The sequence below is a fragment of the Caretta caretta genome, chromosome 3 (genome assembly GCF_965140235.1).
Source record: "Caretta caretta isolate rCarCar2 chromosome 3, rCarCar1.hap1, whole genome shotgun sequence".
In the NCBI taxonomy this organism is placed as follows: domain Eukaryota; kingdom Metazoa; phylum Chordata; order Testudines; family Cheloniidae; genus Caretta; species Caretta caretta.
In genome coordinates, this window is record NC_134208.1 from 81490752 (window position 1) to 81512211 (window position 21460).

General features: G+C 41.0%; 1 protein-coding gene across 3 annotated transcripts in view; it reads right to left on the reverse strand.

Annotated features, from left to right (window-relative positions):
• PREP (prolyl endopeptidase) overlaps window positions 1–16815 on the reverse strand; it is a 172318-nt gene extending 155503 nt beyond the window's left edge. For 2 of the 3 annotated variants that reach the window (XM_048844907.2, XM_048844909.2), the window contains exons 1-2: window positions 16673–16815; window positions 12675–12749 (exon numbers count right to left, since the gene is read on the reverse strand). In XM_048844907.2, coding sequence (XP_048700864.2) covers window positions 12675–12749; window positions 16673–16717 — 120 coding nt within the window. In that variant the 5' untranslated portion in view covers window positions 16718–16815. The remainder of the gene's footprint in view (window positions 1–12674; window positions 12750–16672) is intronic. The other variant, XM_048844908.2, reaches the window with a different exon arrangement.
• Between the last annotated feature and the right edge of the window lie 4645 nt (window positions 16816–21460).

Sequence of the window (21460 nt, forward strand, 5' to 3'; positions counted from 1 at the left end):
CATTCCCTGCTGATCACATCGTAGGACTACAGAATTCATACTAAATTTGTCTGAATTTTCTCTTTCAGAACATTAGTTTGAACAGATCCTCTAACTTATATTCCACTTGCCATCCCTCTCTTTCTTTAGCTAGAACCTCAAGTCAAACTCACATTGTACTTAAGAAATATTCAGTCCCGGCCTCTGGTTTCTGATCAGAGGAATCCCAATGCTTATGAAGGAAAGGGCAGAGCAGAGTCTTCCAGGTCTGGGACCCTGAGGGTATGTCTTCACTACCCGCTGGATTGGCGGGCAGTGATCAATCCAGCGGGGATGGATTTATCATATCTAGTTTTGACACAATAAATCGACCCCCAAGCACTCTCCCGTTGACTCCTGTACCCCAGCACCACGAGAGGCGCAGGCAGAGTCGACGGGGGAGCGGCAGCAGTCGACTCACCGCAGTGAAGACACCACAGTAAGTCGATCTAAGTACGTCAATTTCAGCTACGTTATTCACGTAGCTGAAGTTGCGTAACTTAGATCGAAACACCCTCCCCCCCTCCAGTGTAGGTCAGGGCTGAGTAGGTAGAGACCTGTGCTAGCATATCCCCATATAGCACTGAGGTCTTATAAATAATATTGTACCACCCCATCATGTGTCTTCTACATATGTACACAAAAATGGAAGGTGTGGTTAAATATTTGACAATCTTTTTCTAACATACTAGATTGCCTTTTGATATAGAAAAAGAGACACTATACAGAAAGCTATTACAGTTATCTTCTTCACTAATCCAGTAGTGGAATATGTAGGTAGGTAGGTAGGTAGATATAAAAAAGTATCTGTGTTCAACCTCAAAAATAGTATAACTCGTTTGCTAGCACTTCTGCTACTTACCACAGTGCCCACCAAAAAAACATAATTTTTCCTTATTTGTTTAGTCTTAAATCCAGTTAGATTACAGCAATAGCCACATTTCTTTATCTGTCAGAGCACAAAAAGTCCAAATGTATTTATGTATTTTTCCACAGTTTCATATCAGCAACTTAAATGAAGGATATACTGTTTTTATAATTAATTATATTGTGTTAATGCCCAAAGCACATTAGGCACTTTCCAAACACCGAAGAAGGCATAGTCCTTGCCCAAAAAGCACACATTCTATTAAGACAAAAATCAGATGAAGGCTGGGGATATGACATATAAGCAAACACAATATGGTGGCAGGTGTCTTGTTAAAAATTACATATCAGTTAAATACACTAGACTACCTTCCCAGCAACCTTCCTCCTTATTCAGCCCCCTCCTTCTGTCCCCCTAACAACATCAACTCTCAACTTCCACCCGACTATCCTGGCGCCCTGCTCTACCAATGTTTAATATCTCACTTCTGTAGAGGTGAGCTGTTCACTAAAAACAGTTATAGGATGGCGGACAGCAAAGAAAGGGCTCAGCAATAGGGTGTTTACAGTACTGCAGCAAGAGAAAAGGAAGCCACACCAGTATACTCTTCTACCACGGATCTACTCAGAAGTATGACTGGAGGAAACAATTTTTCTGTGCAAGACACAGAAGGGACATCTAAGGGGGGGCGGGGAAGAAGTTATTAAAAATAAAAACAACCATCGCCACCCAAAAAAACCCCAAGAAGCTCCAATTTCAAGGAAAGTAAAGAGGAAAAAAGAATAAAGCAATCTGTGCTAGCTGCATTAAAAAAGTTACCCAGAGAAAAATAAAATTTATTGCTCTCTGCTGGCTTTGCCATCTCTTGTTTGTTACATAAATCTAAAGGGAGTTGAAGTGCCTTCATTCTATTTGCATGTCAGCGCTCAACTGACCTGATGCAGGGCAAACACGAATGCAATAAATGCACAGTGCGAGGAAAACAACGCTCCACTGCACTCTATCAATTGCCCTGAAAAAGGTGGGCGTAACAGCAGCTATTCTGCAGGGGGACAGTCCCCTCAGATCTGAGTGAATTTACAATTCCTTACAGAGCTACGGAACATCCCCAAGCGTCTGCAAACCACCACAAGAGGATACAAGGGGCAGTTCTAGATAATCTGCTGGCAGGAATTGAACAGTAGTTAAGAGAACTGCTAAATCTGGTAAAAAAAAAAGAAGCAAAATCCCCCTCCCCCCCCCAAAAAAAAATAATAAAAAGCTTTCATCTCACAGGGATTGGGAATTATTTCCAGATTCCTTCCCCTTTCCCTCCTTCTCTAAGTTCTTTATACATTTCTCAAAACTTCTCCAATAACAAGTTACAGAGTAACAGTTAAAGAGTTTCATTTCTCCTTTTGCAACTATCATTTCCAAATTTGAGGAAGCTTTGAGAAATTACAGAGCAATTAAAGAAAAGGTGAAAAAAATCTAGACAATTTATCCTACTGCATTGAGTGGCAAAAAATAATTAAGGAAAACAGGGAAAAAAGGGGAGGGGAGGGAGGAATGGGGAAAAAAATTTAAAATGAAGATTTCAGAATTTCTGGGTTTGATGAAAACCAGCATAAAAAAATTGTATTTATTTCTATTTTTATATACACACACACATATATACATATACACACATTCAACAGTTGTGTTTTAAAATATTCATTCAACATACTGAATGTATATATATTTACTATGGCTGTCTATCACAGCTAACTCAAGCAATTAACTCAAAACAAATTAACTCAATTAATTGTAGTTTTAATTGCACTGTGAATACAAATTTATTATAAATATTTGTGGATGTTTTTCTACATTTTCAAATACATTTTTGATTTCAATTACAACACAGAATCCAAAGTGTACAGTGCGCACTTTATATTATTTTTATTACAAATATTTGCATTGGAAAAAGATAAGCAAAAGAAATAGTACTTTTTCAATTCACCTCAGACAGGTACTGTAGTGCAATCTCGATCATGAAAATGCAGCTTACAACTGAAGGGAGGTTTTTTGTTACATAACTGCACTCAAAACCATGAAAACTTCAGAGCCTACAAGTCCACTCAGTCCTACTTCTTGTTCAGCCAGTCGCTAAGACAAACCAGTTTGTTTACATTTACGGGAGATAAAGCTGCCTGTTTCTTATTTACAATGTCACCTGAAAGTGAGACCAGGCATTTACATGGCACTGTTGTAGCCAGCACTGCAAGATATTTATGTACCTGATATGCTAAACCTTTGTATGCCCCTTCATGCTTCGACTTGTTTTTAAATATTTAAATAAATGTTATTCTATTTTTATTTAACAGCACAATTAATCTTTTTAATTTTTTTAATCACACGATTAATCACAATTAATGTTTATAATCGTTTGGCAGCCTAACTTTTGGGTAAAAAGTTAATTAACATTTTTGACAAGCTCTGGGAGTTATATGGTCAGAGACCTATGATAAGACTCTGAAACCTCAGCATGGACATTTGTATTCAGTGATGCACATGGAGTTGGCCATTTAGGGTATGGCTACACTGCAAATGAAGCAAGGATACACATACCCACGCAAGCTTTAATCTCATTAGTATAGGTAACGACAGCAGCGTAGTTGTGATGGCATGGGCCCTCCAGGGACTCTGGGCACATACTCCAGCTGCTAGCCTGTGTTGGCATGTCTATGCTGTGTCTACACCTGCGCTAGCTAGGCTAAAGCTACCACGGGTATGCCTACCAGCATTACGACCACACCTTTCACTTGCAGTGTAGGGAAAAGGGGCAGTCACAAATTTCCACTTCCTCCCCAACCACCATGTCTGTAAGGAAACTCACCAAGCAAAAGCTAAGATGCCTAGCCCTTAAGGGGTGGGGGAAGTCACATGTGAACCAGTACCTTTAAAAATACAAAGTAAAATACACACATTGAGAGACTTCACCACCACTAGAATTTTTTTTTTTTTTAATTTAAAAATCTACCCAAAGAGAAGAGACCACAAAACGGTCCTTGTTACATTTTCACTGGAAACATTCAAAGCTACTTAGAGAGAGGTATCTTATTTGCCAGTGTTTTACAATCACTTATTAGTTCATCCTTACAATGTCAACTTAAAGTTCAGTGTTGTATCAAAAGCCACACCCCTGTTAGGTTTACCTTTTCTTGTTAAAGACAGCTGAAATGGGCCCTGTTCTTGCTACTTGTACACCAATGGACTGCCACACCCACACAGAATCCCATATGAGTCAATGGGACTCTGCACAGGTGTAGCAGTCTGCCTGCTCATAAGTTGTGTGATATGGGTTGTAGTTTGGAAATACATTAGCTTATTTCTACAGAAATATTATGGATGAACTTTATCCCCCTACTCAAGTGAGACCAGCAAAGACCACCCAGTGCCCTCAATATTTTGCATTTTTGGACTGATAAACGGCGTGCTGTTTTTTGACGACAACATACACAACTAGCCACCGGTTTTATTTTGTCATGGGCTTTATGCTGAAGTTTTTGCTGAATGGCTAAATGCGAAATATATCAGAAACAATGTGTGTAGCTGTTTGAATATTCAACTGGTAAAATATTCAGCAATTCTGGACGGATTTTTGATAGTTTATTAATAAAATATTTGACTGACTCCAGAGCAGGTTGAACAGTATTCAAATAATTATGCAGCAAAGTTTGTTAAGTTATTTACCAATTCTTTGTCATACCCACCAGTTCTCTGGGTAGAGGTATGCTACTCTCTCAACAGGATAATAATTTCCCCATACACAGGATGGGGTTTTCAAAAGTGTGCAGCACTGGCCTAATTCTGTTCCCACTGAAGTCAGAGAGGGATTTATCTTTGGCTTCTGTGAGAGCAGAGTTGGGGTGGAATTTTTGAAAGTGTTCAGCAGCGGTCTGAGAGTTTCTGTAAGTGAACTATACAGAGTTCTATTTGTTCAGCAGTAAAACAGAAATATATATCCTACCATTAAAAGGGCGATCAATCTAACAAAACCCATCCCCCAGAACAGAGCTGGTATCACTGATGGAGTTAAATATTATAGTGTAAAACTAAACAGAGTTCTAAGGGGAAAGAGACAAGTCAAAGTGCAACTGGAGAAGGATCAATCAGATATTACTACAAACCTATCTGAATGCGTCCTTTTAGAATAGGTTTCAGAGTAGCAGCCGTGTTAGTCTGTATTCGCAAAAAGAAAAGGAGTACTTGTGGCACCTTAGAGACTAACCACTCTCAGAGAAACTGCTGAATTGGAATTAATTTGCAAATTGGATACAATTAACTTAGGCTTGAATAGAGACTGGGAGTGGTTGAGTCATCACACGAAGTAAATGTATTTCCCCTTGTTTATTCCCCCCCACTGTTCCTCAGACGTTCTTGTTAACTGCTGGAAATGGCCCACCTTAATTCACTACAAAAGGTCGTCCCCCCCCCCACAATAGCTCATCTTAAGTGATCACTCTCCTTACAGTGTGCATGATAAAGACTCATTTTTTTTATGTTCTGTGTGTATATAAATCTCCTCACTGTATTTTCCACTGAATGCATCCGATGAAGTGAGCTGTAGCTCACAAAAGCTTATGCTCAAATAAATTGGTTAGTCTCTAAAGTGCCACAAGTACTCCTTCCCTTTTAAAATAGTTTCACTTCTAGTTTATTATTCCAAGCATACCTTCTGCTTATAACTACATTATATTTCCATCGCCCCAAGTTAACTGCTCTTGCTGCTTGATCTCTGCCCTTTTTATTCCCAGTCTGCTCTCAGCCCCGATCAACAATACAAACTTTTGCCAACATAGCTACATTAGTTAAGGGTGTGATGACAATGCTGTCCTGGCAAAAGCCCCTAGTGGAGTTACACTGGCAAAACTGGACTTCTGCCAGCATGGCTTAGGCCTGGCCCACACTTAAAAATAAATAAAAAATTAGAGACAAATCCAGCCTAACCGACTTAGGTGGGCAAAAACCTTCTTATCGCAGGGATATGCGGACTGAGGCTCGGGAGCCTCACTTTAAATTTCACCTTAAATCCTCTTTTTCTCTTTAGTTTATGACAGACAGACATTCTTGGTGACACATTTTGCAATACTGGGTATCAAAGCCACTACATAAAAATAAGATGTATAGTATTTCTTCTGTTGTCCTTCAAAAGATAATGAGCAAACCTCATGTGTACATAGACTATAATTCATACAGTAGAAACAGAGGGATAAATAAGAAAAGGAGCCATAAAGTTGAGAAGCGCTCTTCCTGCCTTTTTTTATGCTGGATTATAAAGATGTTCTAGCCCTGTGATGAAGTGACAAATTTTAGCTCAATGCCACCCAGTACATTATTAGTCACCGACCATATATTATGCCGTAACATAAATCAGATTTTTTTTTGAACTCTAAAACATACTACAATGTCATAAATGAAGGTATCATCATACTATAAAATTGGATATGGTGTGATCAAAAAAGCTTCAGGAGAAAAAAGGCATATTGAAGGTTAGGATTTAAGCTTGTGGGCATATGATTGCACAGAAGTGGATACAGTACACAGCAACTAGCCCATTATTTTCATGAGTACATAGCTTATCCATAAATAAAAAAGAGGAAAAAACCCACAAGCAATAAACAACAGACATTTGGAAGATCACCAGGATTAGTAAGAATTAACTGTAATTGTTCTTCAAATTCTGAAGGCTGATGAAGTGATTTTAATTTATCAACAGTGCAAAATGTCCCTAAAATGTACACTTGAAAGGATTATCGGAAGTGTGTAAATTAATTTGTTTTTCCTAAACTGCAAAGTCTGATCACAAATCTCAATCCAATTACTTGTTCCAGCACATGCTCTATTGCTGTTGTCAAAGCTGCTGTATAAACAGACTGGAAAGTATCATTTCTCCCTGGCTCCACTATTCAGCAATTCTATATGGTTTCCTTTATTACTGTTATTTCATGTCCTGCATGCACTATCTAAATATTGGAGCTGGAGAGGGAAGGACCTTCCTTCCTTGGGTAGGGTATTCTTCTGTCCTGTTTTGTGGTGGTTATATTACTAGCAGACAACATATTGAGGCATTCCACAGCAAGAAGTGATCGATATGGCTTCAGTTTGCAACAACATAGGTAGAAAATAAATTAAAGTTACATGTCTGCTCATACACCAACTATTCCTGGGGCACTCAGCATCTAATGCTGAAGCTAGGTCTTTAAAGACAGCCAACCAACAGGAGAAACCACTTGCAATTCACCTTCAAAGACAACACCCACTAGGTTAAGCTTAGTATTCAGCTATTTCCTAAGGGAATTGGTCTAAAAATCACAGTATTGCTATACCAGATGCACGATTACTTTTGCCCCTTTGCCAAGCAGTAGCAGATTTCAGACCTTGCTGATCAGTTTCGTGTCAGAGGTGAAATCAGTGACATGGAGTTAATGTATTACTACTATATTTACTTAAGAAGTGTACATGAGTCCTGGTTTCTTGAACAGAGATGGTCTCAAATTGCTCACAGGCAAGTCCCTCCTGCAAACCTCAGGTACGGCACCATTGCCTCATCACCAAGCAGCAGCAGCCTCAGAACTGTCTCTCAATGCACAGAGGATAACTGTTCCTTCCATCAACAGCCCATCTCTACCCCCTGTTCAGAGTTCCTTCTCTGGGATGAAATGGCCACAACAAGACAACCTGGGCATCAACCCTCGTTGTGCAGCTGTTTTACAAAGGAAGCTCAGAAAAGGTTCAACTGCCCACATAAAGGGTGAGTCATTTAGTATAATCTCCCTGACCCAGTCACTGGGTAAGAGTTTCATGCATGTTATGAATTGATGTATAAGCACTCAGGATCACCTTAGCACATCATTACGCTTTTGCTAAATTCAACCACAGTAATGTCTGTGTTGACAAGAACATAATTCAATATCTGATGTAGATATCAATATTTTAATCATGACCTCATTTTAATGGTGACTGCTTTGGTCGCACTAGTAGGAGAGAAGGTCAGAGTTTTCAGTTTTACCTTGGAATTTCTTTACTCTTGTGAATTTAAAGTAGGCTCTTCACATAATTTGACCTCAGTATTTTGCAGCCAATCCGCATTAGCAATAATAGCCTGGTAGCACCAAGGTGGAGAGTTCAAAGCAATATCTTTTAAATGGGTACAAAGTGTAAAAAGAAGACAGCGAAGATTATCTACGGAGTTGGTTGGATGAAATGTTAGGTTCCCCACCCTCAATAAGGATAAGCATGCCTGACCCAAGTAGAATTTGAAAATCATATAGAAAAAAAGAGAAGATATTCTAGGATTCAGATATGTCTAGATACACGTTGCAGCATTTCTAAACAACATACAAAGGCACAACAGGATTGGAGAATGAGGTATGGAAGGGGTAAGTACCACTGTTAAAAAAAAAACCAATTTTTAGAGGTCACCTATATATACATTAGCACCCACTTAAATAACAGAAGGTCCATTTGGATAAGAGACTAATTTTGATCTTGTTTGTTTAAAGTTAACATTAGGTTCTTGCCCCACCTTACCCTCAACTCAAGAGTCCCTCTTTCCTTCCTGTTTCTAGGAAGGACACTAAGCCTCCCTGCCGGGGTTGCTCACTCCATCAAAAGGAGGGGTGGAAGCATCAGCTGCAGGCAACACTGACTCTATGGAGACAAATGACACAGGATGCTCCTTCAAAGCAAAGCAGAAGACATAAAAGTGATCTATGGAGCCAGCTGAATGAGATTTTATACCATTTCCCCCCAAGATACCTGGGGGCCTGGGAGTGTTGAGAAATGGAAAGCTTTTGGGAGAAGGGGAGGGATGGGCACAGGTCTCAACACTGAAAACCTTAGGGCTGCACTGAAACCAGCCCTGGTACTTCCTGAAGCACCCTAGGTAGTCCAAACTTCTTACAATCTCAGCCCCTGCTTATTTGTTCTGCTACTGGAAATGTGGCTGTCCCTCCTCTTCCGCCCTACCCCTTTTGATGAGGAGGAAGACAGGAGTATCAAATTCGCTGCTCCCCATAGGAGAGAGAAAGCAGACCCATGCCTTCTTCCCTCTGCTGCAGAGCAAGAGGCCAGTGAGGAATGTAGGTAGACAACTACAGGAACTCCTCACTTAAAGTCGTCCCAGTTAACATTGTTTTGTTGTTAGGTTGCTGATCAATTACGGAACATGCTCGTTTAAAGTTGTGCAATGCTCCCTTACAACATCTGGCAGCTGCCTGCTTTGTCCATGGTTTGCAGGAAGAGCAGCCCATTGGAGCTAGCTGGTGGGGGCTTGGAACCAGGGTGGACCGGCAGCCCGCCCCCGCATTGCCCTAAGTTCCCTGTGTAGCAGCCGCCCAGCAGGCTATCAATTGCCAGCAGTTCAGCTGTTCCTCCCCCCACTGCCATGTGCTGCTCCTGCCCTCTGCCTTGGAGCTGCTCCCCAGAGCCTCCTGCTTGCTTATTTATCTAATTTCTTTTTGAACCCAGTTATACTTTTGGCTTTCACAACATACTCTGCCAACACTTCCAAATTGAGTGAAGAAGTGTTTGTTTATACCTGCTACCGACTAATTTCATCGAATGACCACTAGATATTGTGTTATGTGAAGAGGTAAATAACACTTCCCTCACTTCCTCCACACCATTCATGATTTTATAGACTTCTATCTTAACTCCCCGCACCCATCTCTTTTCTAAGATGAACAGTAACAGTCTTTTTTAATCTCTCCTTGTATGGAAGCTCCTCCATACCCCAATCATTTCTGTTGTCCTTTACTGTAGCTTTTCCAATTCTAATATGTCCTTTTTGAGATGAGGTGACCAGAACTCCATGCAGTATTCAAGGTGTTGGCATACAATGGATTTATGTAGTGACAATTTGATGTTTTGTGTCCCTATTTCCTATCCCTTTCTTAATGGTTCCTAACATTGTTAGCTTTTTTGACTGCGGCTGCACATTGAGCGAGTGTATTCAGAGAACTCTCTCCAATGACCCCAGATATTTTTCATGGTAACAGCTAATTGAGACCCCATCATTTTGTATGTATAGTTGGGATTATTTTTTCCAACACGCATTACGGTGCACTTAACACTGAATTTACCTGCCTTTTTATTAACCAGTCACCCAGTTGTGAGATCCCTTTGTAATTCTTCAGTCAGCTTTGGCCTTAACTATATTGAATAATTTAATATCTGCAAATTTTGCCACCATGCTGCTTACCCCCTTTTCCAGATCATTATGAATATATTGAACATCACAGGTCTCAATACAGATCGTTGGGGGAAACACCCTATTTACCCTTCTCAACTGTGAAAAACAACATTTATTCCTACCTTTTAAGCACTTACTGAACCATGAGAGGACTTTCCCTCTTATCCCATGACAGCTTACTTTGCTTAAGAGCCTTTGGTGAGGGACCTTGTCAAAGTTTTTTGAAAGTCTAAGTACCCTATATCCACTGGATCACCCTGGTACACATTTTTGTTGACTCCCTTAAAGAATTCTAAAATATTGATGATACCTTTACAAAAGCAGTGTTGACTCTTTCCCAGTATATCATTTTCATCTATGTCTGATAATTTTGTTCTTTAATATAGTTTCAAACAATTTGCTTGGTACTGAAGTTAGGCTTACTGGCCTGTAATTGCCAGGATTGCCTCCAGACCCTTAATTAAAAATAGGTGTTATATTAGCTACCATCCAGTCATCTGGTACAGAGGCTGATTTAAGCAATAGGTTATATACCACAATTAATAGTTCTGCAATTTTATGTTAGAGTTCCTTCAGAACTCTTTGGTGAATACCATCTGGTGATTTATTACTGTTTAATTTATCAATTTGTTCCAAATCTTCCTCTCGACACCTCAATCTGGGACAGTTCCTCAGATCTACCACCTAAAAAGAACGTCTTGGGTGTGCAGATCTCCCCCATATCCTCTGCAGTGAAGACAGAGGCAAAGAATTCATTTAGCTTCTCCACAATGGCCTTTCTTCCTTGAGTACTCCTTTAGCACCTCTATCAGCCTGTGGCCCCACAGACTATTTGGCAGGCTTTCTGCTTCTGATGTACTTTAAAAAAATTTTGCTGTTAGGTTTTGTCTCTTTAACTAGTTGCTTTTTATACTTTTACTTGAATTAAATTAAGCCTTACTGAATTAAATTAAACCTTATTGAATTAAGCATTTTAGGAGTTCATTATATTAAAAATGCACATATTTACGTATTACTGGGGGACTGAATGTAACATCTCTAGGAGGGAGACATGACTAATGCAAAAGCTGGGAAGCATTATGAGCTTCAAAGCTCTATTTTAAAATAACGGGCCACAAAGAAGGAACTTTTGGGATAATCAAATTTTAGTGGGATACCTAGAGAAATACCTGGGGGTAGGGAATGCAAATTCCCCACTTCTGGGCCCAACCTATTAAAGCTACATCTTGAGGAAAACGCATTGTCTGATGGATTACTTATTCATTGTTTCTAAGGGTCAAAGACCCAACCTTTTAAAAAATAATAATAAAATAATAATAATCACAGATTCATGGGCCTACTTGTTCTGAGTTAACAGCTGTTGTGAATTTGTGACCGCACAAAAAAATCCTTGGTGCTGTTTAAAGGACGGTACATCTGTCAAAGCCCTTATACAGAATTTGGGTGATCTGGTAAGATTATTAGCATGCGTGTGGATTTTTTTTATTATTTTAAAATATTCTCTCTAATGCTTTTATCTTAAGCATAAGTGTGCTTGCTTAGGAAAAGCTGTGCTGTAACTTAAATCTATGGGCAATTACGCTGTTTACAGCCTCTGAGAAGAAAAGCAAAGCAGGCCTGCTGAGGCAGTCTGACTTGCTGGGGAATTCAGTGTAGGCAGGGAATTGAGCAATCTGCAAAAATCCTGGTCTTGGATGAAGATGTGTCTCTTTCCTTCAAGACAGGTGACAGCTGGGAAGCCGCAAGCCTGAGAGCATGTGCCCTTGTTGGACCACAGAGGTGTGAATACCAGTGCAGTTGCCCTGAACTGTGACAACAGTCACCTTAAAGGAAAAAAGTTAAGAGCCATTTCAGACACTACTTCTGTCCCATCCTCCCCGAGTTCCTATGACAATTTCTTATTTTTAATCAAATAGTTTTCTCCCTCCTGGTGCTACATGAAAAACCCACTCTAACATGATAGACTAACTACTTTTGGATCAACCCTGCAAACACTTATACACGTGTGTAACCTTATTCACAAGGGTAATCCCAAAATCAACGGCTATCTTGGTGACACAGGGGAGGAAAAATGAAACTTTACACAAAGTGCTGTCAAATACACAAAGTAAAACCAAAGAAAAGAGAATCTCCTTCTACTATTTTGGCTACAGTAATTTTAGGTGTTGGAACATTTTGAAACAGAAACTTGAGTTCGGTGACCCTTGATATTCAGGAATCATCTATCGATATGGGGCAAGAGTGCTGGAACAAGTTTTATAGTGGGGGTGCTAAAAGCAAAAGCCATTATTTTGTTGTTGTTACTACTGCCACACCCTCAACACCCATATGTGGGCTGCACTATAAATAAGATGTGAACTATCTAAATTGTTTAATATCTTTATCTCTACATTAACAAAGTCACAAGATGTGGTGTCTTAATACCATTGTTTCATTGATATCAAAGAGTACTGTTACCTTGGACATAATATGCTAGTTTTACAAAGTTACCAATATTTTGCAGACGGGGAAGCATGTCTCAGGCCTACAAAAAGATGAATGTCAAAACTTCCAATTTTATAGATAAAAAGTTACCTTTGTTTGTTCACTATCAGGGTCTTCCAGCCAGCTATACGGGTCACATATTTTACACCCATGGTAATCATGTACCTGAATTTAAGAGAGAGACATTGCTTTAACAAACACAAAAGCAAACTTTGTTTTGTTTTGAAATTAGCAAATGATCCACATCAAGATGAAGGCTCTATGGAACAACAGAGCTGGGAAGAAAAAAGCACAATGTGAACAACATAAAAAAAAAAAAAACAACACTCTCCACTTGTCTACATGACAAGTTACTGCATGGCAAGCCAGGGTGTGAATTTAGTTCAGACATTTCAAGTTTTATAGTTCACTCAGCTTTAAAAGTAGAAAATCAAGCTGATCTTTTTGGCAGTGTCAGCTAAGACTCCAATTCTGCAAATACTTCTCATGAGTGACATTGAACACATACCTAGTATTACAGGATTAGGGCCTAAATCACTGCCTTTTGTGGGGCAGGAAGTGGGGGGGCGGGGGGGAACTACCAACCAGTTTTAATAGAACCTACATGGTTATTTTTAATGGACATCAGTTTCTCCATTTGAACACAGAGATGTTTAGCTTTCAAAATATATATTCTGAATGTTGATGTACAGAAAGCGAAGTGAGAGTCTTAGAAATACATCATCATATAAGATAAACTTTCTAATTTTCTGCATCTTTCAACATTTAGATTAAGGCCTTAATTTTCCAAGAGAGACTGGAGATTTTGGAGACCTCCATTTTTGGATGCTAAGCTTGAGATCCCTCAAAAGGATCTGATATTTGGACACACTGAGCACCTGCACTATGGGAGTCAGGCTATTTTAAGAAGTCTCAAGTTGGTGATCCAAAAACACGCAATACACTAGTCACTTTCGGAAAATTTAAATCTATGTTTTTTCTACAGATGTTATATATGTAAACTTCAAAAAAGTTGACATAAATTTAAGATTTAGTTTAGCTTTTATTTCTTGTACCCAAACAGTGACATTACCATTTGGGGAAAATGCCAAAAGTGATTCCTTTCTTTATGTGCCCTATGATTATATTAACACAACACTGTTACCCTCTATACCCCTGGGAGAATTCTGCACAAAAAAAAAAAAAAATTAAAAGTTCTGTGCACAATATTTTAAAATTCTGCAAAATTCTAAATATTTTATTTATCAAAATAACTAGGGCTGTTGATTAATAGCACTTAAGTCACGTGATTAACTCAAAAAAACCCAACAGTGATTAATCACACTATTAAACAATAAAATACCAATTGAAATTTATTAAATATTTTGGATGTTTTTCTACATTTTCAAATATATTGATTTCTATTACAACACAATGTACAAAGTGTACATATAAAGTGTCACTTTATATTATTTTTATTACAAATATTTGCACTGTAAAAATGATAAAAAATAGTATTTTTCAATTCACCTCATACAAGTACTGTAGTACAATCTCTTTATCCTGAAAGTGTAATTTATAAATGCAGATTTTTTTTTGGTTACATAACTGCACTAAACAACAAAACAGAGTAAAACTTTAGAGCCTACAAGTCCACTCAGTCATACTTCTTATTCTGTCAATCGCTAAGACAAACAAGTTTGTTTACACTGATGGGAGATACTGGTGCCTGCTTCTTATTTACGTCACCTGAAAGTGAGAACAGTCATTCGCGTGGTACTTTTGAAGCCAGCATTGCAAGGTATTTACATGCCAGATATGCTAAAAATTCGTACGCCTCTTCATGCTTCGGCCACCATTCCAGACATGCTTCTATGCTAATAATGATAATTAAAAAAATAATCTGTTAATTAGATTTATGACTGAACTCCTTGGGGGAGAATTGTATGTCTCCTGTTCTGTTTTACCCGCATTCTGCCATATATTTCATGTTGTAGCAGTCTCGGATGATGACCCAGCACATGTTTGTTTTAAGAACACTTTCACTGCAGATTTGACAAAATGCAAAGAAGGTACCAATGTGAGATTTCTAAAAATAGCTACGGCACTCGACCCAAAGTTTAAGAATATGAAGTGCTGTCCACAAAGGGACAAGCTGTGGAGCATTCTTTCAGAAGTCTTAAAAGGGCAACACTCAGATGCAGAACTACAGGACCCCCGAACCACCAAAAAAGAAAATCAACCTTCTGCTGGTGGCATCTGACTCAGGCTGTGCCTACACTACCGCAGTGAGTTGACCTACGCTATGCAACTCCAGCTACATGAATAACTGGAGTCTACATACCTTAGGTCGAGTTACTGCAGGGTCTACATTGCAGGGGGTGGTCGACGGGAGAAACTCTCCCGTTGACTTACCTTACTCTTCCCGTTGGGGGTAGAGTATAGGGGTCAACTGGAGAGTGATCTGCTGTCGATTTGGCAGGTCTTCTCTAGACCAGCTAAATCGACCACCAGTGGATCAATCTCAGAGCGTTGATCCCGGCTGTAGTGCAGACAGCCTCTGATGATGAAAATGAATGTGTCGGTCTGCACTGCTTTGGATTGTTATCAAGCAGAAACTGTCATCATCATGGACACATGTCCTCTGGAATGGTGGTTGAAGCATGAAGGGACATATGAATCATTAGCACATCTGGCACATAAATATCTTGTGACACACGTTACAACAATGCCATGTGAACGCCTGTTCTCACTTTTAGGTGACATTGTAAACAAGAAGCAGGTAGCATTATCTCCTGCAAACTGTAAGCAAACCTGTTTATCTGAGCGACTGGGTGAGTGGACTTACAGGCTCTAAAGTTTTACATGGTTTTAATTTTGAATGCAGTTACTTTTTGTACATAATTCTACATTTGTAAGTTCAACTTTCATGATAAAAAGATTGCACTACAGCACTTGTATGAGGTGAACTGAAAAATACTATTTATTTTGTTTTTTACAGTATAAATATTTGTAATAAAAATAAACAAAGTGAGCACTGTACACTTTGTGTTCTGTATTGTAACTGAAATCAATATATTTGAAAATGTAGAAAACATCCAAAAATATTTAAATAAATGGTATTCTATTATTGTTTAATTGCACGATTAATGATTTTTTAGTCACTTGACAACCCTAGAAATAATACAATATAATCTCACTCCTGCTGTCAGCCGCAGCAGCACAGGGGAACACTAATCTTCACAATTCTGCATTGCGCAGTGGTGCAGAATTCCAGCAGGAGTACCTCTTGAGTTCTATGAAACTAAAACAAAATGTAAGTGCCATTTACTGGACAAAGATTATGCTTTTATTTATCAAGGGTGTGAAATCCAAAGCATTACTACCTGCTTAGCTGAAAAATATGGTGTGGGTTGTGAGAAAACATTTTCAAGTTTGGGATGAAGCTCACAGTTCAGAACTGTGAAGTACACCCCTTACTGACAGGGTTTCACGGCCTTTCACGGACACCTGTGCTACAAATTGCACCACAACACACAATACAGACTGTGATTACCAACAAAAGTAATCAGCACAGTTCTATAACATCATGCTAACAAAGTTTCCTGAAAGAAAACAAAAACGAAGGAGAGATCCTTGTCCAGCTAGCTCAGAGCAAGCACTGCTAACCAGCATGTCAGGCAGGTCACTTAGCCTCTCGCTGAAGGGAGAGCCTCAATGTCTACAGCTGTCAAATGGGGTTGCTAATACTCTCCTAACTGACAGCGTGGGGAGGGGACATTCCGGATTACAAGCCCTTTGGGGCTCCCCAGCTGGAAGGCCCTACCGGAGTGGCCGAAAACACAGGGCACTGCCCCGCCACCTAACCCCAAGGGAACGACGGCTCCGGCCTGTGCCCCGCTCCCCTCCGTGGGCACCAGCAGCAGAGACCGCCGCTGCCCCACCGGGTCAGGCGCAGAGCCCGGGGCCGGCCGGGAGACGCGCCCCACGTGCCGGCCAGGGGCTGGGCCGCTGCTCGGGGGGGCACCCGCCCACGGCAGACAAAGGCGGCGGGGGCGGGGGCGCAGCCGGGTGCCCCGCTGGGAGAGCGGGGTCAGGGCTGAACTCACCGCAGCCTCGTCGCGATAGGCCTCCGGGTACTGGAAGCTCCGCATGGTGCGTGGCGCGCAAGAGGCGGGCGCGCGGCCGGCGAGAGGGGTAGCTCGGGGCTGGCTCTGGGGAGAGGGGAGAGCCAAGGCCCGCCCAGGTGACAAGAAGCGGCTGCGCTGGCAGCCCCGCCCGCAGCCAAGAGGGCTGCGTGTGCCGGGGAGCCGGCAGCGCAGCGAGCACAGCGCCCTCTGCAGGCAAGGGGCGGCACGGTCCCTGGCCGCCGCGGCTCGCCTGGGGGCTGCGGGGATACTGCCCGCGTGGTGGCGCTGTAGCATCCTTGCGCAGGGCGCCGCCCGCGGCTACCGGGCAGGGGCCAGTGCACGGAGTGTACACAGCAGAAGCGGCTGGGAGGGGAGGAAGAAAACACTGACGACGTCTTTCCCTTCCAGCATGGGAGGTGGAGCTGCACATGCACTAAGCCCCTGAGCTCCACGGCGAGCTGTTCTGGAACAGCTCCTAAGTGTGGGCACCAAACCCGGAATAACCCTGTCTTTTTTTCCAAATTAGTTTGAGCTATTTGGAAGGGGATAGAACTAAACCAGACCAAGGCACTGGTATTCCAGAATAGGAGTGTCCACATATGGAGTTCCGAAAGCTGGCCCCCCTTTAAATTCACACCCTACCTTATTCAGGAATAACTTCTGTGTGTAGACAAGCCCTCCATCTGATACACAAGGTGGAGAAATCTGGTAGAAAACCCAGTACTGTGACTCTTCCCATTCCCAGTTGCTGGGCATGGCAGGAGTGCTGGACTTCTCATCAGGCTATTGTCTTGGAACCTTGTGTATGTGTCTCCCAACACCCTATTTTCTTAAGTAGTAGCTAGTTTGTTTAATCCTGCAGTTAGTGGGCATCTGGTAACATTATTCAGCCCTGAACTATTAGGATAGTGGGCCCAGTTCCCTTCTCAGCCACCTGAGTCTTACCTTCAATTGTCCCAGCCATTTAACCAGAGTGACTTGTGATTTGAATCAGTATGAGTGGGAGGAGGAGCAGCTCCAAAGTGGAAAGAGATGCCTTACAAATCACCATTAGCTGGATTCTCACACCATGGCAGGCAGGGCCACACACAAAGGGTGCTTTGATTTCTGGCCATGGTATCGCTATTGGTTGAGGATTACCAGTGTTAGCCCCACACACAACCAATGTTCTGTTGAGCAGAGATCTAAGTTGTCCAAGATAACAGAAGTCCAACTCAGCCTGCAATATAAAATTGTTTGTAAAAATCAGCAAAAGTTGGAAACTAATAACTGGTACAAGCTGAATTAAGTTTAAAGAACGGTGATAAGGGGCTCCTGTCACAGGTTGACAGGACAATTTGCTGAAAGATTCTAGAAGTGGGAGGGAATGTTTATAGTAGAAATCACTGAAATGTGCTTTGACTGGTTAATTTTAATGAGATGAAGTTGCCACCTATTCTGGACACTGTTTAACTGGCCATGGGAGGCACCAAAAGGGAGCAGGGCAACAGGTGGTTTGGAGGGAGCAAGCTTTGCCAAGGTGGCTGCTACCACCACAGTTTTCTGGGACTTTGAGATCTACCATAACACGGTTGGGCCTTCATCATTCTGATCCTGAAAGATGTTCTGACCATACTGGGCCACAGAGAGAGAACCAAGTGACATCACCACCTCCACCAGCTTTAGCTAAATCTTGAACAACACCTGAAATGTGAGACTTGTATTCCTTCGGTCATTCTTTCCTTTGTGTGTCATTTTCCTTCTCCACTTTATTTCTAATCTGTTCTATCTTTCTCTTTTTGTCTTCTAATAGCCCTCTTCTGTGTTAGCCACCAAGACAACTGCAGCTTTTGCTATTGTGCTGCGAGCACTTGACCAGAAAGACAACTAAAAGCAATGCCTTAAACAGCCTATAGTTTGTCTGGTGTCAGAGTCAGGCTGATTAAGACCATGCGCTGAGCCTGAAATTCTACAGTAGTGAGGTTACTTTTGAAAGTCAGCACCAGAGACAGAAGCTAAGGGCTTGTCTACACTGGCAATTTACAGCGCTGCAGCTTTCTGGCTCAAGGGTCTGAAAAAGCACACGCCTGAGCGCAGCAAGATTCAGCGCTGTAAAGTGCCAGTGTAGACAGTGCACTCTCAGCGCTGGGAGCCGCGCCCCTCGTGGAGGTGGGTTTTTTTAGAGCACTGGGAGAGCTCTCTCCCCGCGCTGCGTAGTGACCACACGAGGCACGTTAAAGCCTGCCACGGGAGTGCTTTAGCGTTGCCAGTGTAGACTAACCCTTAATTTTCCTCTGCTTTTTCATGTGTTTGTCTTGTTTTGTCTTAAAGAAAAGAGGATCAGAGTTCAGCAAGCATGGCAACAATAGTTCTATACTATCTAAACTAAGGGTATGTTCCCTGCTGATTCGCTTCTTCTTGTGGCTCTGCAACTACCGGAGGATTGTGTGTCCTGTGCTTACAACGCTTATGACAATAATGCAGAGCAATGTCCAGGTTTCTGTCAGAGATGGTGGACAGCAAGGAGGGCTCTGCTGGTTCACGGGATTTTTAAAAAGGCACAAAAATTATGGGACATAGATGACAGTAGGGGACGGAGAAAATTGCATGCTGTGAAGTTGACCTTTTGCTCTCAGTCACCCTGTGCGACTTGTTTCTGTCCCATCATGCATCGCCAAAACTTCCGAAAAGACGGTGCGCTGGACAGTGGTGGTTTTACACACTGGGATCCCTACCCATGGTGTGCCACACTGCATCAACACAATCCTAGGGAGAATGCGCAGTTCTCATGCAAGGAGCCAAGTATGCATGCTCATAAGCTATACACTGACTGCAGCTGCTTAATGCCACTCACAGCATCAGCCATGGTGAGTGTGGCACCAGGGAAATGGAATTGAGGAGGGAATTGCTTGGTTGAATGAAACTTTAGCTGGCATAGTCAGCTGGGCAATTGCACACAACAATGGAGAGCTGCTAGGTGTGCTTGCCAAGCTGGGCAGTCAGAAAAAGGCACTTCAAAGATTTGCAGGGCTTTAAAGGAGAGAGGGGGCTTCTAGTCTCCATGACCCCTGGGCAGTGTGGCACTCACAATTGTAATTACAGTGGTCAGTGTTGGGCCTTGCGGATCAGCTGCTGGAGGACTGTTAGGGTTGAAACAGGTAATGCAGTGTTTACACTAGCTTTGAGTCAACTTCAGTAAATTGACCATGGCTCAATGCCAAGGCGGGTGGGGGTGGTTTTACAGCATCACTATAACTGGACACATCAATAGGAGACAAATGTAGACACATGCCATAACTAGGTGGACATGTGGTGGCTTACGTGGACGTAACTTTGTAGTGTAGATCAGGCCTTAGTGTTGCAAAAGTAAAGAAGGGTGCTGCCTAGAGGATAGAACACTGGGCTGAGATTTAGGAGATGTGGGTTTTATTCCCTTCTGGGTGACCTTGGGCAAATCACTCCATCTCTGTTTCCCCTGGACGATAAGGAAGCTGACCTCCTTTGTAAAGTGCTTCGAGATCAACTGACAAAATATGATATAGAAGAGCTAGGTATTATTATTATTTTCTGTTGGGCCTGAAACCCCTTTATCAACACAACAGTTCCTGCAAGATGGTTCCTGAGTTTTTAAATGGAAGACAATACTCTATTTTAGTGGGTGAAGGAAGGCTCTTCTCCTTTACGTCAAAAAAGGTTTTTAACCGCTGAATGTCAAACACTGCATGTGGTTTATACTCTCCATTGCACTCCCATTTTAGTACTAGTTTGTTCATTTCAAAAATATATTTTGGTTCATTGTGTTCTTTTAATAATTATATTTCTGGCTATCATACAGTCATTAGCTACATTCTTTCAACTTACTCAGCATATCCACACTGACTCACTTCCAGTAGTATATTGACTCAGTAGGAAATGACCTCATTGCTTCTGTAAAGAAAGATGTGAAAAAAATCCTGTGAATTCAGTTTTTACCTTCCTTTTTCACCTTTTCCCCACCCCATTTGATCATTATGACTTAATAACTTGAAACTTTTCTCTCCCAAAGCCAGATGTCAACTTTCTACCCTCACTCTTGCTTTTCTCAACTTTTGTGTTTTTTCATTATTGCAAAACACAGATCCTGCTTTTCAGATATTTACCAACAGATGGCAGCAAACCCTCAGTCTTTCACATTCTCACAAATAGCAGCTAAATGTCAAAGCTTCTTATCTGTATCGGGGTTTGCTGAATGTTTCGAAATTCATCTAATAATATCAGAAAAATGTTGTTCGGGGGAAATATGCCTCTGAAAATATATAGTATAATGTGTAAATTTTCAAACATGCCTAAATGAGTTATGAGCCCAAATCCCATTGTTTTCCAATGAGACTTCCTAAATCATGTTTACCCACTATGTACATTTTAGATTTTATTAGCATTGAAATCATTTATGGATAATTGGTAGCTTGCATAGCTGTAGAGATGAAATATGAAATTCATATCTCTATATATGTCTTTAGTATCATATAGTACAACAGCATATTAAATAAATATTATTTGGTACACAACAAATCCCCAATAATATCAATTGTTTAAAAATGGAAGTAATTGGTAAAATAATGTTTCATTCTTTTTACTTTAACTTGCTGTTTGTTTAGACTCAGAAATTACTGAAGTTCTATGAGCAAAATACTTTTCTAAAACTCAAACAGAAAGAAATTGTCCAATTTTTATTTTGTAATACATTAAATTAAAAATAAATGCTTCTCTTTAAAAAAGGTGCTCATACATAGTAATTGCTACACTGGA